This window comes from Sciurus carolinensis, chromosome 1 (assembly GCF_902686445.1).
Source record: "Sciurus carolinensis chromosome 1, mSciCar1.2, whole genome shotgun sequence".
Lineage (NCBI taxonomy): Eukaryota > Metazoa > Chordata > Mammalia > Rodentia > Sciuridae > Sciurus > Sciurus carolinensis.
The window spans coordinates 106,755,268-106,772,918 of record NC_062213.1 but is presented as its reverse complement, the minus strand read 5'-3'; the positions used below and the strand labels follow the sequence as shown (position 1 = coordinate 106,772,918).

The 17,651-nt window shown below is 33.1% G+C and overlaps 1 protein-coding gene across 2 annotated transcripts in view; it reads left to right on the top strand.

Moving 5' to 3' along the window:
• Sycp1 (synaptonemal complex protein 1) overlaps positions 1 to 17,651 on the top strand; it is a 147,917-nt gene that overhangs the window by 29,305 nt on the left and 100,961 nt on the right. For both annotated transcript variants that reach the window (XM_047567226.1, XM_047567216.1), the window contains exons 12-14: positions 9,443 to 9,537; positions 10,027 to 10,211; positions 11,748 to 11,815. In XM_047567226.1, coding sequence (XP_047423182.1) covers positions 9,443 to 9,537; positions 10,027 to 10,211; positions 11,748 to 11,815 — 348 coding nt within the window. The remainder of the gene's footprint in view (positions 1 to 9,442; positions 9,538 to 10,026; positions 10,212 to 11,747; positions 11,816 to 17,651) is intronic.

Genomic DNA, 17,651 nt, shown 5'->3' with positions numbered 1-17,651 from the left:
TAGTTCTCATTGTAGAGGTCTTTCACCTCTTTTGTGAGATTGATTCCCAAGTATTTTATTTTTTTTGAGGCTATTGTGAATGTGGTAGTTTTCCTAATTTCTCTTTCAGAGGATTCATCACTTATGAATAAAAATGCACTAGATTTACGAGCATTGATTTTATGTTCTGCTACTTTACTGAATTCATTTATGAGTTCTAGAAGTTTTCTGGTGGAATTTTTTGGGTCCTCTAAATATAGACTCATGTCATTGGCAAATAGGGATAGTTTGAGTTCTTCTTTTCTATTCGTATCTCTTTAATTTCTTTGGTCTGTCTAATTGCTCTGGCTAGAGTTTCAAGGACGATGTTGAATAGAAGTGGTGAAAAGGGCATCCCTGCCTTGTTCCAGTTTTTAGGGGGAATGCTTTCAGTTTTTCTCCATTTAGAATGATGTTGGCCATGTGGTTAGCATAGGTAGCCCTAACAATGTTGAGGAATGTTCCTATTATCCCTTTTTATTTAGTGAAAAAAACAGGGTCTTGCTGAGTTGCTATGTACCTCACTAAGTTACTGAGGCCGACTTTGAACCTGAGATTCTCCTGCCTCAGCCTCCTAAGCCACTGGGATTGCAGGCATGTGCCACCACACCTAACTAATTCTTTTTTTTTAAATGGTACAGGGGATTGATTTACAACTATCATCCGAGAATGATTTACAACTGGATTACATCTTCAGTCCTGCTTACTTTTTATTTTGAGACAGGATCTTGTTAAGTTGCTTAGGACTTCACTAAATTGCTGAGGCTAACCTGAAGCTTGTGACCCTCCTGTCTCAGCCTCCCGAGGTGCTAGATTTTATTGTCCTGTCTTTTAGTTCACTGATTCTTTCCTCTAGCTGCCTCCCCACCTTCCTTTTTGGTCACTGAACCTGTTCATGGAGCTTTTAATTTTGGTTATTGTATTTTTTTGGTTCCAAAACTTCTATTTCTTATTATTTTAACATGTTCTATTTCTTCACTGAGATTTCCAATTTATTCTTTGAAGCTTTCTTTTTTTTTCTTTTGTAATTTCCTTTTCTTTTTTTAAAATTCTAATTAGTTTCTTTGAAGCTTTCTAACTTTTCATTTGTTTTACTTGTGTTTGTGATTGGTCATTGAAGCACTTCTATTATGACTGCTTTAAAATCTTTGTCAAATAATTCTGACACATCTGTTATTGGTTTTGACATCAATCTAGTTTGAGATTGCTTTGTTCTTATTCTGAGAAATTATTGATTGAAACCTAGATGTTTTCATATTGTATTATGAGACATTGGGTCTTATTTTCTTTGTTTTATCTGTCTTCCTTTGACACTGCTGTGGCAGGGAAAGGTGGCTATGCTGTCTCTTTACTACCAGTTAAAGGTAAAAGTCTAGGTTTCCCACTTGTCCTTGATTGTCACCTGAGAGGAGAACCCTTGTTGCTGGATTCCTTGTTCCTTCCTGCTGCATTGATTAGGTGTTGTGGTTCCCTGTGTGTGGTTTTTAGTGACATCACAGTGAGAATGGCCTCAGTATTGCTGGGTTTGGTGAAAGTTGTGGCTCTGTTCTATGCCTCTCTCACAATATCCCAGCAGGTGTCAGAAGGTTGCCTTGTTATTAGTGAATGGGAGTTCCCCATGTGATCTCTACTGCCACTGCTAGGAATAGGGTGCTCATTACTGACTGGTGGAGATGAAAGATATGACACTTATCTAATCTTCTCTGCCCTTGGTGGTAGTATTGTAGTGCTTCCATCACAGATGGAAGTTTAGGATCCTCACGTGGCCTTTACTATAGACTAGTTGGAATAGGACACACAGTTTATTCTGTGTTGACTAGTATAGTTTGCTACACTGCCCCATTCCTGGTATTTTTAGCTAGAGAAACCAAATTTTTTTTGGAGCCCTCTCCCAGCCCTCTTTGATTCCTATTTGTATTTCTTGGTTGCTGACTTCTTTAGCTTTGAGTCTTGGATTTGGGAGGTAACCCTCCTCCCTTGAACAAAATAACAGAACAAAACAAAGGACTCTCCCCGAGACACATCAAAAATACCAAAACTCAAAACAACCTCTTCAAATCTCTCAAAATAAAAGAAAACCCCCTAACTCAGGGGTCTTCCTTCTATGTTGTTTTTCAGGTCCAGGGTACTCTAGCTGGTTTTACCTTCTCGTCACCTTTCAGTTTTCTTTGATTTCTTCTGTACATAATATTGGGGGGTTTTGGTTATACTTGAGAGGAATGGGATAAAGTACATCTACTTACTCTTCCCAGAAATGGAAGTTCTGGTTTCCTTATTAGCACTCCAGTTTTTTTCCCTTGACTACTTTGAAAGTTATATAATCTTTTCCTTTTATTGTGGGGCGCAACTTAAGAACAGACTGATCACCACTGAGAAGTCCAAATTGAGAGTATTAGCTGGCTGGCTGACTGTCTCACAAAACAGTCCAAAAATGGCTCTTGGGAGAACAGCCCTGACCTTAGGGTTGCAAGGGTTTTTATACCATAAGTTAGTACATCAGTTGTAAGTGCCTTGTTATGATTCAAAACTACAAACTAACAGCATGAGATCTAAAATCATAAGCAGAAGGGGAAGTTGGTCAAAACTGACCTTAGTTGGGTACAAATCAAAGAATGGTTGCTAACATCTAGACATTTACTATTGACATGGTACATTGTGTAAGAAAAATAGGAATCAAAAAGAGAATAATTTTGTATTATATAAGAATTGCCATTTTGTTTTGCCCTACCTGCTATGCTAAGCAACTGTTGATGGGTACAGAGGTGGGGTGTTCCCATGGGAGAAGCATTTCCTATATACATGGATTCTCAGGGTAAAATGGAGTCTGTTTAGTCATTGCCCATATAGCCTACCTATAACATTTTCATGGAATCAGATATGTCAACCTATCACACTTTTTTTTTTATCTTTTAGTTGCCAATGGACCTTTATTTTATTTATTTTTTTGTGGTGTTGAGGATCAAACCCAGTGCCTCACACATGCTAGGCAAGCACTCTGCCATTGAGCCACAACCTCAGACCTCCTTTATTTTTTAAAGTGGTTTTTGGAGAGATTATAGCATGGATTAATTACTTATCAAAGTTAATTAATACATATATGTTTGTTTTTGTGCTATTTAAGGACATTATAACATTAATTCCATTTTGTCTCCTATTTTTATTTATTTTACGTGTGAATTTTAATTCTATAGTCTAGGCATTTGTATTACTATTTTATACAGACAATATTTATTTGGTTTTATCCATATAGTTCTTCTACTTTGTCCTTTTTTTCCCCCCATCTCAAACCCCTTTCATTTGCTTTCTGACTTAAAGAGGAATTTTTAGAATTTACTTTAGTGAGACCATGTTTGTGAAGAGTTCTCTTAGGTTTCATTTGTTTGAAAATGTTTATTCATTCTCATCCATAAAGGATATTTTTGCATGGTATGTACTTCCAGGTTGGCACACTATGTGCTATTTCTAGAAATTTCTTCTAGCACATTGAGGGTGTTATGGTCTGGATATGAAGTATCCCCCCAAGCTCCTGAGTTAATGTAAGAATGTTAGAAGATGAAATGATTGGAATGTGAGAGCTGTAACCTAATCAGTTCATCCTAGTTTGAGTGGACTGGGTGGTAACTATAGACAGTTGGGGTGTGGTTGAAGGAGGTAGGTCACTAGTGGTATGCCCTGGAAAGGTTCATTTTTCCTGTGGCCCTTTCCCCACTCCCTCTTTCTGTTTCTTGGTTGCCATCAATGAAATAGCACTCCTCCACCATGCCCTTTCACAGTGATATTTTGCCTCACTTTGGACACAGAGCAGTGGTCTCACCCCCTCATGGACTAAAACTTTAAACCCATGAGCCAAAATATACTTTTCCTCCTCTAAGTTGTTCTTGGGTGTTTTGGCCACAGTGTCAAAAAGCTGCCTAAAACAGAGGGTGTTAGTCTCCTTTCTTCTGACTTCCTTCATTAATTTTAAGAAGTCAACATTGTTACCGTAACTGTTGAATCTTTCAGGATAAGGTATTTTTTCCCTTTCTTGTAGTTTTTCAGCTATTTATCTTTTCCTTTCTAGTAGTTACAATAATATATTTTAAGGTATAGTTTAGTTTTATTTTATGGCTCTTGAATGTATAAAGTAGTATCCTTTATTGCTTCTTAATTCTTGGTAATCTCTTCAGTTGTTATATCTATTTTGTTTCTCATTTTCTGAGTAAAAAATTAAAAGATGAATAAAACAGCTATTAATTTTCTGACTTTATCAGTTGTGCCAATCTTTTCATTTTTTTAAAGTTTGCCTTCCTGTGTCTTCTGATTTATCTTATGATTCACTAATTCTCTTTTCATTTGTTCTTAATCCATTATGAAACTCTCCATTTTATTTTTAGTTATTTTATTTTAAAATGTTATTCTTCTTTTCAATTCTATTCTACTTTATGTAGTTTTATATTAATATTTTCAGGGTTTTCAAAAATTTCCTTAAATATTAAGTATCACTGTTTTATACTTTCCTTTTGATAATTCTTTATCCTAAATGACTGTGGTCCTCATTCTGTCTTTTGTTTCTGATAGTTTTTAGTTTGCCTGGTTTACTTGTAAGCCTTGTTCTCTCTGACTTTATGCACATTTTTTTAATTTGAAAAATTATTTAGGAATAGTTTAAGGCCTGCCTAATACGTAGATAACTTCCTCTGGGATGATTTGCCTTTACTTATGCCATGTACATGGTATCTGTGTTCATTTGGGACCACCTTAAGTTAGTTTCAAAGCTTGGGGTTCTCTGAACAACTCGTAATAAGAATTGGGCCTACAAATCTGCCTCTGGTTTACTTTTGCTTCTTCCTTAAGCTGATTATCTCAGATTATTGTACAAAAGTTTTTCTCGTACTCCTTTTTTATTTTTTGGCTTTTAATATTTCTTTTCCTTATCTATTGTAATTTCGAATCAAAATTCAACTTTGCCAGGATCTGCATATGCCCTCAGTATAAAAGCAGGCTCAGTGGTTAGTTTACTTCTGTAGATCTCTATTTGCCTTTCACTCTTTTTTTTCCCTTTTTTTGTGGTGCTAGGGATTGAACCCGGGGCTTCCCACGTGCTAGGCAAGCACTCTGTCACTCAGCTATATCCCCAGCCCTCCATTTGCTTTTGACCTGGTAAATTCTTATTGTTAGGAGAGTAATGCCTTTAATATTCTTAGTACTTAATCCTGAAATTTTACTCTGTTGTAGATGTTAAACAGCTCAGCATTGTAGTTTTTAGTTTCAGTTTTACATATCCTTTGTAGATATTTCATTTGATTCGTTGATATCTTCCTTCTTTTCATTTTTAAAGAATGTTAAAATATTTTTTATTTGATAGCTAATAATTCTAACATCTGAATTGTTTGTAGCTCAAAAATGGCCTTTATACTATACCATATTCTGCTCCTGGTGCTTCGTTTCCTTTTGTGCTTTTGGATTGTGAGGTGGTGTAACTTCATCTGTGGAAATTCTTAAGTTCTAATCCAGAACTTGAGAATTTTTTTTATAGAGAAAATTTCCTTTTTCATCTTTTGGCATCCTAGGGGAATTGAGGAGCACTTCAAATTAAGTTTTGGCTTGGAAAATCATTTTCAGTTCCGGTGTGTGCCTAAAGGCTGGTTTGTAATTAAGATGTAGTCTGGTAGATCATAATGTCTTATCATTAATATCTATTTCTTATAGTCTGGTGATAGTTTTATAGTCATAATGAACACCACAGTTGTTAGTCATTATTGCCTTCTCTCCTGATATACTTTTCTTATTTTTACTTATAAGAGGATCAGTGACCTTTTCATTCTACACATCCCTCCCCCCCCACAGTGGAGCTTTAAAAAAAATATAAACCTGAGGCATCATTCTGCTGTTTAATATCCTTAATTGTTTTGCATGGTCCTCATGGCTTATAAAGCAAAAGATTCTGAGCAAGTCATATAAATCCTATTATGATGTTATTATTATCTTTCCAATCATAACTGTGATGACTGCTTCCTTATCCTTTTTCATTTTTAAAATTAGCATATAATAATTGTATATATTTGTGGGGTACAGTTGATAATTGAATATATGTATATAATTTAAACTTATACTTTAAGACATATTACTGAAATACATTTCATTTAGACCCCAGAATGTATTATCCAGGTTCTTCTATTTTTGCCTTTGTATATGGTATTTTACCTGTTTGTGATTTTTTTCTCCTATTATCCTTACCAATTCTTATTTCTTTAAAATATTTCAACTTAACTGTCATTTTCTAGAAGTCTTTCCTGATCTTTCCTTCTCTATATCTGCTTCCCTAACTGCCCCCATTGATCTATTTTGCTTAAGTTTCCCCTGCATATACTCTTATAACTTCTAGTGAGTACCCATTAACACTTGTAATTGTGTACCTGGCTAATTGTATTATAAATACCATGAATATTTTTTTCCCTGAGGGATTTTTAAAAATTTGTTCTAGTTATATATGACAGTAGAATGCATTTTGACACATCATACATAAATGATGTGTAACTTCTCATTCTTCTGTGTTGTGTATGGTATAGAGCTATACCATTCATGCAATCATATATGCACATAGAGTAATAATATCCCATTCATTCCACTCTCCTTCCTCCCCCATACCCACTTCCCTCCCTTCACTCTGTCTAATCCAAAGTACCTTATTCTTCCCTAGCCCCCCTCCCTCTTATTGTGAGTTAGTATTTGTATATCAGAGTAAACATTCCTTTAGTTCTTTGGTATTTTCTTATTTCCTTTAGCATTATAATTGTCTAGCTCCATCTATTTATGGGCAAATGTCATTAATTTCATTCTCCTTTAAGACTGAGTAATATTCCTTTGTGCATTTATATCACATTCTTCATCTGTTGAAGGGTACCTAAGTTGATTCAATAGTTTAGCTATTGTGAATTGAGCTGCTATAAACATTGATGTGACTGTGTCACTGTACTATGCTGATTTCAAGTCCTTTGGGTATAAACCAGGGACTGGGATTACTGGGTCAAGTGGTGGTTCCATTCCAAGTTTTCTTAGGAATCTCCAAACTGCTTTCTAAAGTGATTGTGCCAACTTGCATTTGCACCAGAAAGGTATGAGTGTACCTTTTTCCCCATATCCTTGGCAGAATTTATTATTGCTTATATTCTTGATGATTGCCATTCTGACTGGAGTGAGATGGAATTTCAGTGTAATTTTGATTTGCATTTCTTAATTGCTAGAGATGTTGAACACTTTTTCATATATTTGTTGATTGATTGAAATACCATGAATATTAAAGTCCATTTTCTTACATATATCACCATTATCATCATCATAATAGTTGTTAGGCTTTATTGATTGTATACTAGATACTGTAGTTCAGGATTTTAAGTTGTATTATTTAATTCTAACAGTGATTCTCTAAGACATGAATTATTATGATTCTAATTTTCCAGGTGGGTAGAAAATTAGAGTCAAACTGGTTCAGTTAGGCCAGGGCCAGGTAGACAGAATAAGAAGATACAGTATAACTTGAATCCAAAGAAGATGATGAACTTCTTTTTTTCCTAGAGCATATATGTGTTATAAAAATGAGTGCACATGTTGGGCTTGGTTTCATATACCTGTAATCCTAGCTTCTTGGAAGGCTGAAGCAGGAGAGTTATAACTTCTAGGTCAGCCTGGAAACAATTCAGTAAAATCCTGGCTCAAAATGTTAAAGTGGAAAAAAGGACCGGAGATGTACATTGGTGGTAGAGTGCTTGTCTAGCATACTCAAGGTCCTGGTCCAATCTCTAGTACCAAAAAGAAAAAAAAAAAGAAAAAAGAATACATACATATAAAACACATAGACTAGTACCTGAGACTTAAAATTTATTTATTTATTTATTTATTTTTTGGGTACTGGGGATCGAACCCAGGGCCTTGTGTTTACAAAGCAAGCACTTTACCGACTGAGCTATCTCCCCAGCCCCTGAGACTTAAAATTTAGTCAACATTAGCCATTAAGTGGGGTCAAAGCTTTTTTTCATAACTCAATATTTAAATTAAGAAATGTAATATTTAATATCTATAATAAAAAACTAAAAATGACAACTCAGTGAGGCTCTAGGTAACTTAGTGAGACTCTGTTTCAAAACAAAAAATAAATAGGACTGAGGATATGGCTGTAGTTAAGTGCCCCTGGGTTCAATCCCTGATAACAAACAAACGAAAAGCTAAAAATGAAGATAGTCAATCATGAAAATAAAATAGTAATTTCACCATTAGGATATGAATTGCTTTTACTATTTTAGTATGTATCTTATCCTTTTATATGCACTGTTTACATAAATACTGTTTTAAACTGTCCTTTTATTCTGTTATTTTATTAATATCTACCCATATTATTATTTTTTAATATTTAGGTATAGATGAACACACTATCTTTATTTTATTTTTATGTGGTGCTGAGAATTGAACGCAGTGCCTCACATGTGCAAGGCAAGAGTTCTACCCAGCAATCTATCCAAACTTGATCAATTAATAAGGATTGTGTTATCATTTTCACTGGCTACATGGCATACTATCCCATTTATGTACCATCATAATTTAATATGTCCACTTTTGGATATTTAGTTTCTTTTTCCAGTTTCAAAATTTAGCACTGAAAATCTTTAAATATTCATCTTTGATGAAACCCCAAAGGGAATTGACCAAGTGTTCTGTGATAAAAATTCACAGCAAGAGAAAACAAAGACCCAAATCATTTCCTTGATGACCTAATGTATAGGTTTTTCCACACTGTTAGTTGAGATATTTGAGCTGAGATACTGAATCTCACTGAGCCTTAGATATTCTAGAATAGAGATAAAACTTACCTTCTTTTCTATTTCTTTTTTAAAAAAATATTTATTTTTTACAGACTGCACTTTGATGATTGTACACAAATGAGGTATATTGTTTCATTTCTATGGTTGTACACGATGTAGATTCATACCATTTGTGTAATCATACATGTACATAGGGTAATGATGTCTGTCTCATTCTACCATTTTTCATACCTCCCTTTTCTATTTCTAAAGCATATTCTTAATAATGAAACAGTGCATGGTATATGTAAGCTGTCTGACAACTAAACAGTGATGTACAAATACAAATAGGGGAATTCTCTTAATCCACTTGCCAGAGTTGCTTTCTCTTATATGTCTATTTTGATTCTATTATAAATTATAAATATTTAATATTTTTTAAAATATTAGTCTTTGAGTTCTTGAGAGGAACAGTATTGAAAAATCAAAAAGGTTTGATCACAATTAGTGTGTCTGTAATTCACATAATTCTCTCATTTTGGACTGGGTTGTCTAATGGAGGAAAAAAGAGTAATTGTTACAAGTAACATTTAGTATTTTTGGTATGTATTTTCTATTAAGTACTACCTATCTATAACTTTCTTTTTTAGAATTACAGAATGAAAGCTTAAAAGAATCAATTGAGAAGAAGGACCTTTTGACATCAGAACTAGAAGATATTAAAATGTCTTTGCAAATAAGTGTGGTATGATTTAAAAACTGACTAGTGTGTAGTAAGTCTCACATTATCAATAATTAACAAATATTATTGAATACTAATACTATGTACAAGGACCCTGAGCTTCAAACAGAGAAGAAAAAATACCAGTCTGCTAAACGCTTACAATTTAGTCAGAGACAATGGATAAAAACACAAATGAAAAATATAAGTGAAATACAAGATCAAGCTGGGTACCAGCAGTGATCCAGGCTAATAAATTACTATAACAGTTCTAAGAATTCAAAGAACCCTGTGGGTTGGATTGGTTAGGAAGATTCCATGGAGAAATTGGAACTACAGGTGGAATTTGGAAAATGGTGATTAGAAATAATAAGTGGGTGTGTATTTCAGGGTGAGTAGAAGGGATGATGAAAAGAAGTGAAAAGCAAATGGGACAGCAAACTGATAGAATCTGATAAATTCACATTTTTTCCTTAAGGCCTTTGAATCATTGCTTTTATTTTGTACTTTTAGAGTACTCAAAAAGCTTCAGAGGAAGATTTACAGATAGCAACAAAAACAATATATCAACTCACTGAAGAAAAAGAAGCTCAAATGGAAGAATTTAATAAAGCCAAAGCTGCCCATTCAGTTGTGCTTACTGAACTTAAAACAAGCATCTGCAACTTGGAGGAATTATTGAGAAAAGAACAGCAAAGGTGAAATATTTCTTATTATAAATACATAAAAATGAATAAAAACAATTTGCTTCTAATATTTGGTAGCATTTCTGTTCATTGTCAACAGCTGCATAATTCTTATAACAACTATAGCCAAGTCTTTTTTTTAATGTATAAAATATGAATGCTTTTTAAAAGTTTGTATTTGGTAGGCAGGTATCCTAAGAAAAAATTTAAAGTGGGTTTTTTTTTTCTGTTTTTTTTTTTTTTTTTTGTGGGATTTAACTCAGTGCCTTGTGCATGTAAGGCAAGTACTCTACCAACTGAACTACATACATCCTCAACCCTAAAAGCAGGTATTCTTTAGGATAGTTCTCATGCATTCTCTACCATAGAGCCAAATTTTATAGACAAACTCCTAAGTGCTGATTCAGAAATACAACATAGTTATTTTTATTACCACATTTTAATTGCACAGAATTGTGGTTACACAGAATACAACTTATCTATTCAAACTATGGATTATTATTAGCTTCACAGTAATAATTTCTACGTTGGGAAGTTTGTTTAACTGGAATCTATAACCTTGTCTTTGATTTATAAATTTAGCAACTATTCTGGGATAGAGTAGGTAGTACTCTATATTTGTTAAATTAATGGATTGATTAGTCATGTTTAAAATATTCATTTATGTTAAATAGAAGTTTGTACAAAACTTGAGTGTTTAAGACTAACTCCATTTTTCTTGATATTAAGAAAATATTCATATAAAGTTGTATAAATATTTCTGTCCCATTAACTTTGGATTAATAAAATTTGGGAGGGTACAGGAGAGGAACAGATTTATCTCCTAAGTCATACACTGGGCCTACCAGTATTTCTTTTTTATGTATACTTTCCTTTTATGCATTGTTTACATAAATACTGTTTTAACCTGCCATTTTATTTTGTTATTTTATTACTATCCAAATTCTTGATGAATAAATAAGGACTGCATTATCATTTTCAGTAGCTATATGGTATACTATCCCATTTATGTACTATTATAATTTAATCTTATGGATTATGCATAGTAAAGGAAGAAAATTAGTTCTTCTAGTTCCCCACATTCTTATATATTCTTGATTGACCTGTCCCAAGAAATTTTCAAATTTCAAAATTGTGAGTTACCTAAGATTCATTTGTTCTAGTTATCTAAATTTCGTAGTTTGCAAAAACCAGAAAGTCAGAGAAAGCAAGAGAATTATACGTTTTCCAATTTGTATTGTTCCTGAGGCAGAATTTAGTTAAATAATAATTATGTCTCTTTCAAAGTTCTAAGATGGATTAATTTGATTACCAATAGCTAAGAGACAAATTGTAACCACAAGCCTCAAGATTTTGTGTACAGGTAATAAATATACAATTATGTATTTCTAATAATTATTTTAAAATGTTATACAGATAGGTATTTAATAAATATTTACAAATTGAGTAGATGAATCTATGCTGAGTTGCTAAACTATACTAGTTTTAGATATTAGATGTATTCTGATAAAATAATATTTTACATTGAAAAATAACATATCTTACAAGATTGGAAAAAAATGAAGATCACCTGAAAATCATTACCATGGAGCTTCAGAAGAAATCAAGTGAACTGGGTAAGATTTAGAGAATATAATGTGTACTTTGATAATATTAGCTAATTATGAAAACATAATTTAATATAGGAAATTAAGACCTTAAGAAAGACTATTCATTTTCATTATTTAGTTCATAGATATCTGGAAATATAAGTAACCTAAGAGATATTTGTATTTTCTTTTCTTTGAGGTTCAGAGGCCTTAATAATTCTTAGTGAGAAATGTCTATATATCTTAACTGAATTTTAAAATTTCAGTATTTGTTTAATTATGAACTCTTTATACAAGAACCTGATCCTATGTTATATGTTATCAACAGCTTTCATGTCCAAAGAGATTTGTGATTGTTTTGTGAATTTATGTCTAGTTAGCCAATTCTAATAACCTATGCTTCATATTTATAAATCTATATATCTATAGGTATAGAGCATTATAGATACAAAATATGATTTTCTAGTTTGAATGAAAAGAATTATTTTTATAAATTAATAAATGTCATTAATTGACAGACTTTTTTTTGAATATCTCCATGATTTTCTGTCAAGTTTATAATTAGCTTTGAATACTTACATAAGTGAAATAATTACAACTAATGTTACCTATGTCTGAAATGTTTTCTTCGACATTCACAAATAGACTGTCTGAATTATTGAACCATATTTATACTTTTATAATACTTAATTTTCCACTATAGATAAACCTTTCATCATCCAGAATTGTATTATCACAAATAATTTTATTGTCTTAGTATTACTTTGTTAGAATGATTAAAAATGCATTCCTTCCTTATCCAGTTTTTAAATTTTCCTTCAGAGTATAAATACTGCTGTAAGTCATTGCATATGTCTGCTTTCTTCAGAATTGTTATTTGTTGTAGATTAAAGAATAATTTTTGTCCTTAAATTATCTTTAATGTATATTTATTTGTAACATTTACATTTATTTGTAAACATTTCAATTTAACATTGAAATTAAGTGACTGTTATTTGCCATATTACAAATTCAATGAAACAATGTGATTTTCTCTTAACAATGCATTATGAGAAGTTTGAATAAGAAATTCTAGAATTACAAAGCAGTACTACATGTGTTTCGTGTATGTTGTGGGAACATATAGAGACATTGAGGCATTTCTGATTTTTATATGAACAAATTTGAACCTAGAAAATCATTAATCAATGGTATCCAAAAGGAGGGATTATCAAGAATTTTATTAGGGTAAGGGAAGAAAATATTAAAAATGCTATTTCTATTTGTTTTTTATGTTTTATAATAAGAATAATATATATTTATATTACAACAGTATAAAATATAAATATGTCTTTGTATTTTTTACATGTTTATATATTTGGGGTAAATGCTCATAGATTTCTTTTGTTGGAGTTGTGCAAATGCTGATGCCAAGAGGAAGCCAAAGATAACATGGGCTGCAGAGTTGGGAAAGGATTTATGGAAGAGGTAGATTTTAAAAGTCCATTTTAAGATTCTTTGGGTAGTAGAGATGATGGCGTGAGTGTAGAAAACTTTATATTTGGAAAAGTACCATTAACAATCATGTAGGGTCCCAACTTTAGCTTATTTCCTTCTTTGACTAGTAGTGTAGTTCCCAATCCAGAAATCTTGGAATCTCTTCTTTTTCCTTTTTATTTCACATCTAGTTGATTTTTTAGTTGCTGCTGTTTCTAATTATTAATATCAGATTTATAACATATAATTTGAGAGTTCTTAACTCTAAAATATCTTTTGAATTTTTCCCTTTTCTCATGCCCACAGACCTGGAACAGTTCAAGTTCTCATTTTTCTCTGTCTTGGTTTTAGAATTTGAGCACATCCTCTTAATTTAGTAGAGGAGGCATGTGAAGAACATAATGGAACATAAATTGTATTTGTCAGATTAGTTGTCAAACTGTTTCAGATTATCCTAATTTATCCTCATCTTTACTCATCCCTCACTGAATTTACTTAGTTTTTGTTTACTTTGACTTTCTTTTATAACCTTTCTTAACCCAATAACACTCATTGTTAATTGCTTTGTTTCTTGGCTATACTTTACATTTCTTCTTGGATGGTATTTTCTTAGGCTTACAGCTTGGTAAGAGTGTCCCGCCATCATCTCCTCAGTATTCTCAATCCTAAAACGACTTTTTATCTATGCACTGCTCCGATAGCCCTTTCTACTCCTTATATCTTGACTTAAGGTCTGAACCAGTTATCTTGGACCAGTACTATTTACAGTGGTTTGAGAATCAGTCCTCCTACCCCATTTTGTCAACCTTTTGCTCATTTGCTACATTGTTGCTACAGTGTTTCTTTAACAATACATATCTGATTATTGAAAATAAAAGAGCTATTTCACACATCATATACAACCACAAGAATGGGATCCTAATTAGAATAAATCATACTCTTAGTTGAATTGGGAGATTCTTTTTCATAGTTTTACTTTTATTCAGATTGTTGGTACCTGACTTTTTACTCATTTAACTGGGTGAATCTATCTTCACCCAGTCATAAATTATTCTAATTAGGATCCCATTCTTGTGGTTGTACGTAATATGTGAAATAGCTCTTAAATTTGTAATACTCTAATGTCATATATATCTAAAAACAGCAACAACAAAACCCTTTAATTCAGCAGTCCTTTCATTATTCACTTAAGTAGTGAGGGTATTAAGTTAAAGCCAAGTGTGGCTCAGTGGTAGAGTATTTGCTTCACACTTATGAGGGTCTGAGTTTGATCCTTAGCACCACAAAAAATCTACAACTAAAAAAATTTTAAAAAATTTTCCCAGTTTCTTGATGTAGTTTGCTTTGCTGATTCATGTGTCTCCCATCCTCAATTCAATATGATATTGCTCTAAATAGGTCTTGTTCCTATGGTCATTTTTCTGTTTCTGCACCCATCTTTGCTTTTAATTTGGTCAGGTAACAGATTGTCCCTCTGTTGTGTACTATTGCTTTTGCTTTGATTATTAGAAACAATGTAACTATTGAGCTAAGACTTAGATACGTATTCTCCATTTAGCCTTATATATATATAATGAGGAACATAAGAGACATGATTTTTGCTCACATGACATTTGTACTACTTAGGAGAAATGCAAAACAACCACAAATAAATGTTTAAATACAAATTGGGATAAGTGCTATGAGGGAAATAGAAATAATGCAATATATAAAAATAGTATGACCTAATTTAGATTTGGTGATCAGGAGTGGCCTTTGTCTGAGACCTAAAAAATAAATGAGATTTAAAATATTAGGTGAAACATGGGTATCGGGGAGAACTTTTCAGTCAGAGGGAAAAGCTTGTAGAATGCTCTGAGGTATGAAGGAACTTGTTTCATTTATATAATGTATAAAAAGTGATATGGAGAGAGGAATGAAATGAATCCTGGGACATAAATCAGGTAGGTCCAAGGAAAGGAATTTTTATTCCCAGGGTGAAGGAAAATCATGAAGTAAAGGAATGATGTGGTTTACATTTTTTTAAAAGCTCACTTTACTTCTGTATATCAGATAGATTTGGTGGTGTGTGAAGAGTACAGGTATTGAGGAAAAAGCAGAAGCAAAGAAATGGGCTTAGGAGCTCTTTGAGTAGTCCAGGCATTAGAGAATATTGTTTAAAAATGGAATCCTATCATACTTCTGCTGTTTCTTCTGATTGGCTCATTAATTTGAGGATATTTTGTTGTCTTTGGCTCTGCAAGATTTTCTTCTATTTCCTCTCCTGTGTTACTGTTTTCTCTTTGTTGATGGATAGACTTTGGAAATTTTGGATCTATCCTTTGTGTTTTTAAACTTTGCTTTATACTGTCTCCTTCTTTGTTCTTTTTCCTGAATTTTGGGGGAATTTTTTTTTTTACTTCTCCCCCACATATTAAATCTTTTACTATGTCTATTTGCTGTTTTAAAAATATCAGTTGCCAAATTTTAAATTTCTGAAAGTACTAATCAATTTCAGTGGCATAGAATTCTGTTGGAACATATTATACTTAGCAAAACATCTACTTTTGTTTATTAATTCTTTCTCTTTGGGTTTTAGTTTTTCTCTTAGTTGAATTTGGAGACTCTTTTTCATAGTTTTACTTTAATTCACAGATTGTTGGTACCTGACTTTTTACTCATTTAAGTACATAAGAATCTTCTTTACCCACATATAATGAGAATGATTCATCTGATTCTGGGATCTAGAGAGAGATACTGCAAGGAGAGGGGGTTTGGTAGTTTGTCTTTTGGTATAGGGGATGTTTATCTTGCTTGGGGATCATGAGGTATTTGGAACACTGCCACGTGCCTTTGACACCAGTTCTTAAGAGTTTTTTTTTAAAGTTTCTTTTTTATGCATTCTTTTAATTGTAGATGCACACAATACTTTTATTTGTGTGGTGCTGAGGATTGAACCCAGTGCCTCACACATGCTAGGCATGTACTCTACCACTGAGCCACTGCCCCAGCCCTAGAATTTTTATTTCAAACTGAGGTAGGAGGTATGGTGACCTGGTCTAGTTCTATACAGCCTTCATTGAATTAGTGCAAGTTATTTTCCCCCAAGAATTTTTCAACTTTCTGATTTGTTAATGGTAGTCTGCCTTGTTTGAGTAATGTCATTCGTGTATGTGTGTGTGTGTGTGTGTGTGTGTGTGTGTGATGTCTTTTTAAAAACTTTATAGGATTGAGGTGAGAGTGTTGAGACATGCTAGTCCATTGTTTTCAGTCCTCAGAGTTTTAAAAATTACACATTTTAACCTAAATTTTTTGTTTAAATAGGCTTTGCGTGTGACAAAATTTTTTTTAGATTATATATTGACATTTCATATTCTGTTTTTTTCCTTAAAGATTATGGGTGGTTATTGTAAGTGGTTTTTACAAAATGTATAGAGGCTGAGAAATTTTCAGTAATTCTGTATTTCTAATAATTAATAACTAATTATAAGGAAAGACAATATATCAGACCCAATACATTTTTAGGTGACAACTGGACATCACTAGGGAATGTTTAAATGTATGCAGTTTTAAAATGGAAGGAAGAAAGCAGGGTTGGGCTGGAAAGATTTTTCAGTTCATTAGCTTAATGGAAGTACAGAAAGTCATTGTAGAGGACTCATATTTAGGGTGGCAAGAAGGAAGGTTATCTACAACAATAACAAAACAACAATAAAAGAGGAGTTAGAGAGGAAACAGGAAATAGGAATAATGCAAGTTCTTGATAAAGGGGAAAAAAGTGGGGAGTGGTTAATAGAATCAAATACTACCAAGCTCCATAATGATGAAAGCTGATAATTACATCACAAAATGGTTGTTGATCTTCGAGATCATAATTTTATTCATGTCAAGGAGATAGACATTACTTTTGTATGGAGTTAAGAAAGAAGTATGTAGTTAATAGAAATTGGCTGGGACCAGTGCAGAGCCACTGGGGAGACTTTTGAGACAGGGAGGTAGGCCCAGACCAGCCGGACCCCAGCCTGCAGTCTAGTACCCCTGCGGTTGACCATCTGTCAACATGTGGAGGCACCTCTGCCGACTAGCAGGGAATATACCCCACCTGGAGGCCACCATCCCTAGAGGGGCAGCATCCTTTTTGGATCACTGCATTATCAAGTTCCTCCAAGACTTCAGGCTACTGAAGACTAGGAGGTGAGTTACTGGAAACCTGCAGGGACACTAAAAGTCTATGGGGGGGAAACTGCAATACCTCAGATTTGCACTCCTAGAGGGGAAATACATGAGCAATATGAGAAAACAAGCGAAGAAAGTGCCCCAAACAAACCTAGACACTACATCAATAAAATCCAATGACAGCACAGCAGAAGAAATGTCTGGGAGTTCAGAATGTACATAATTAAAATGA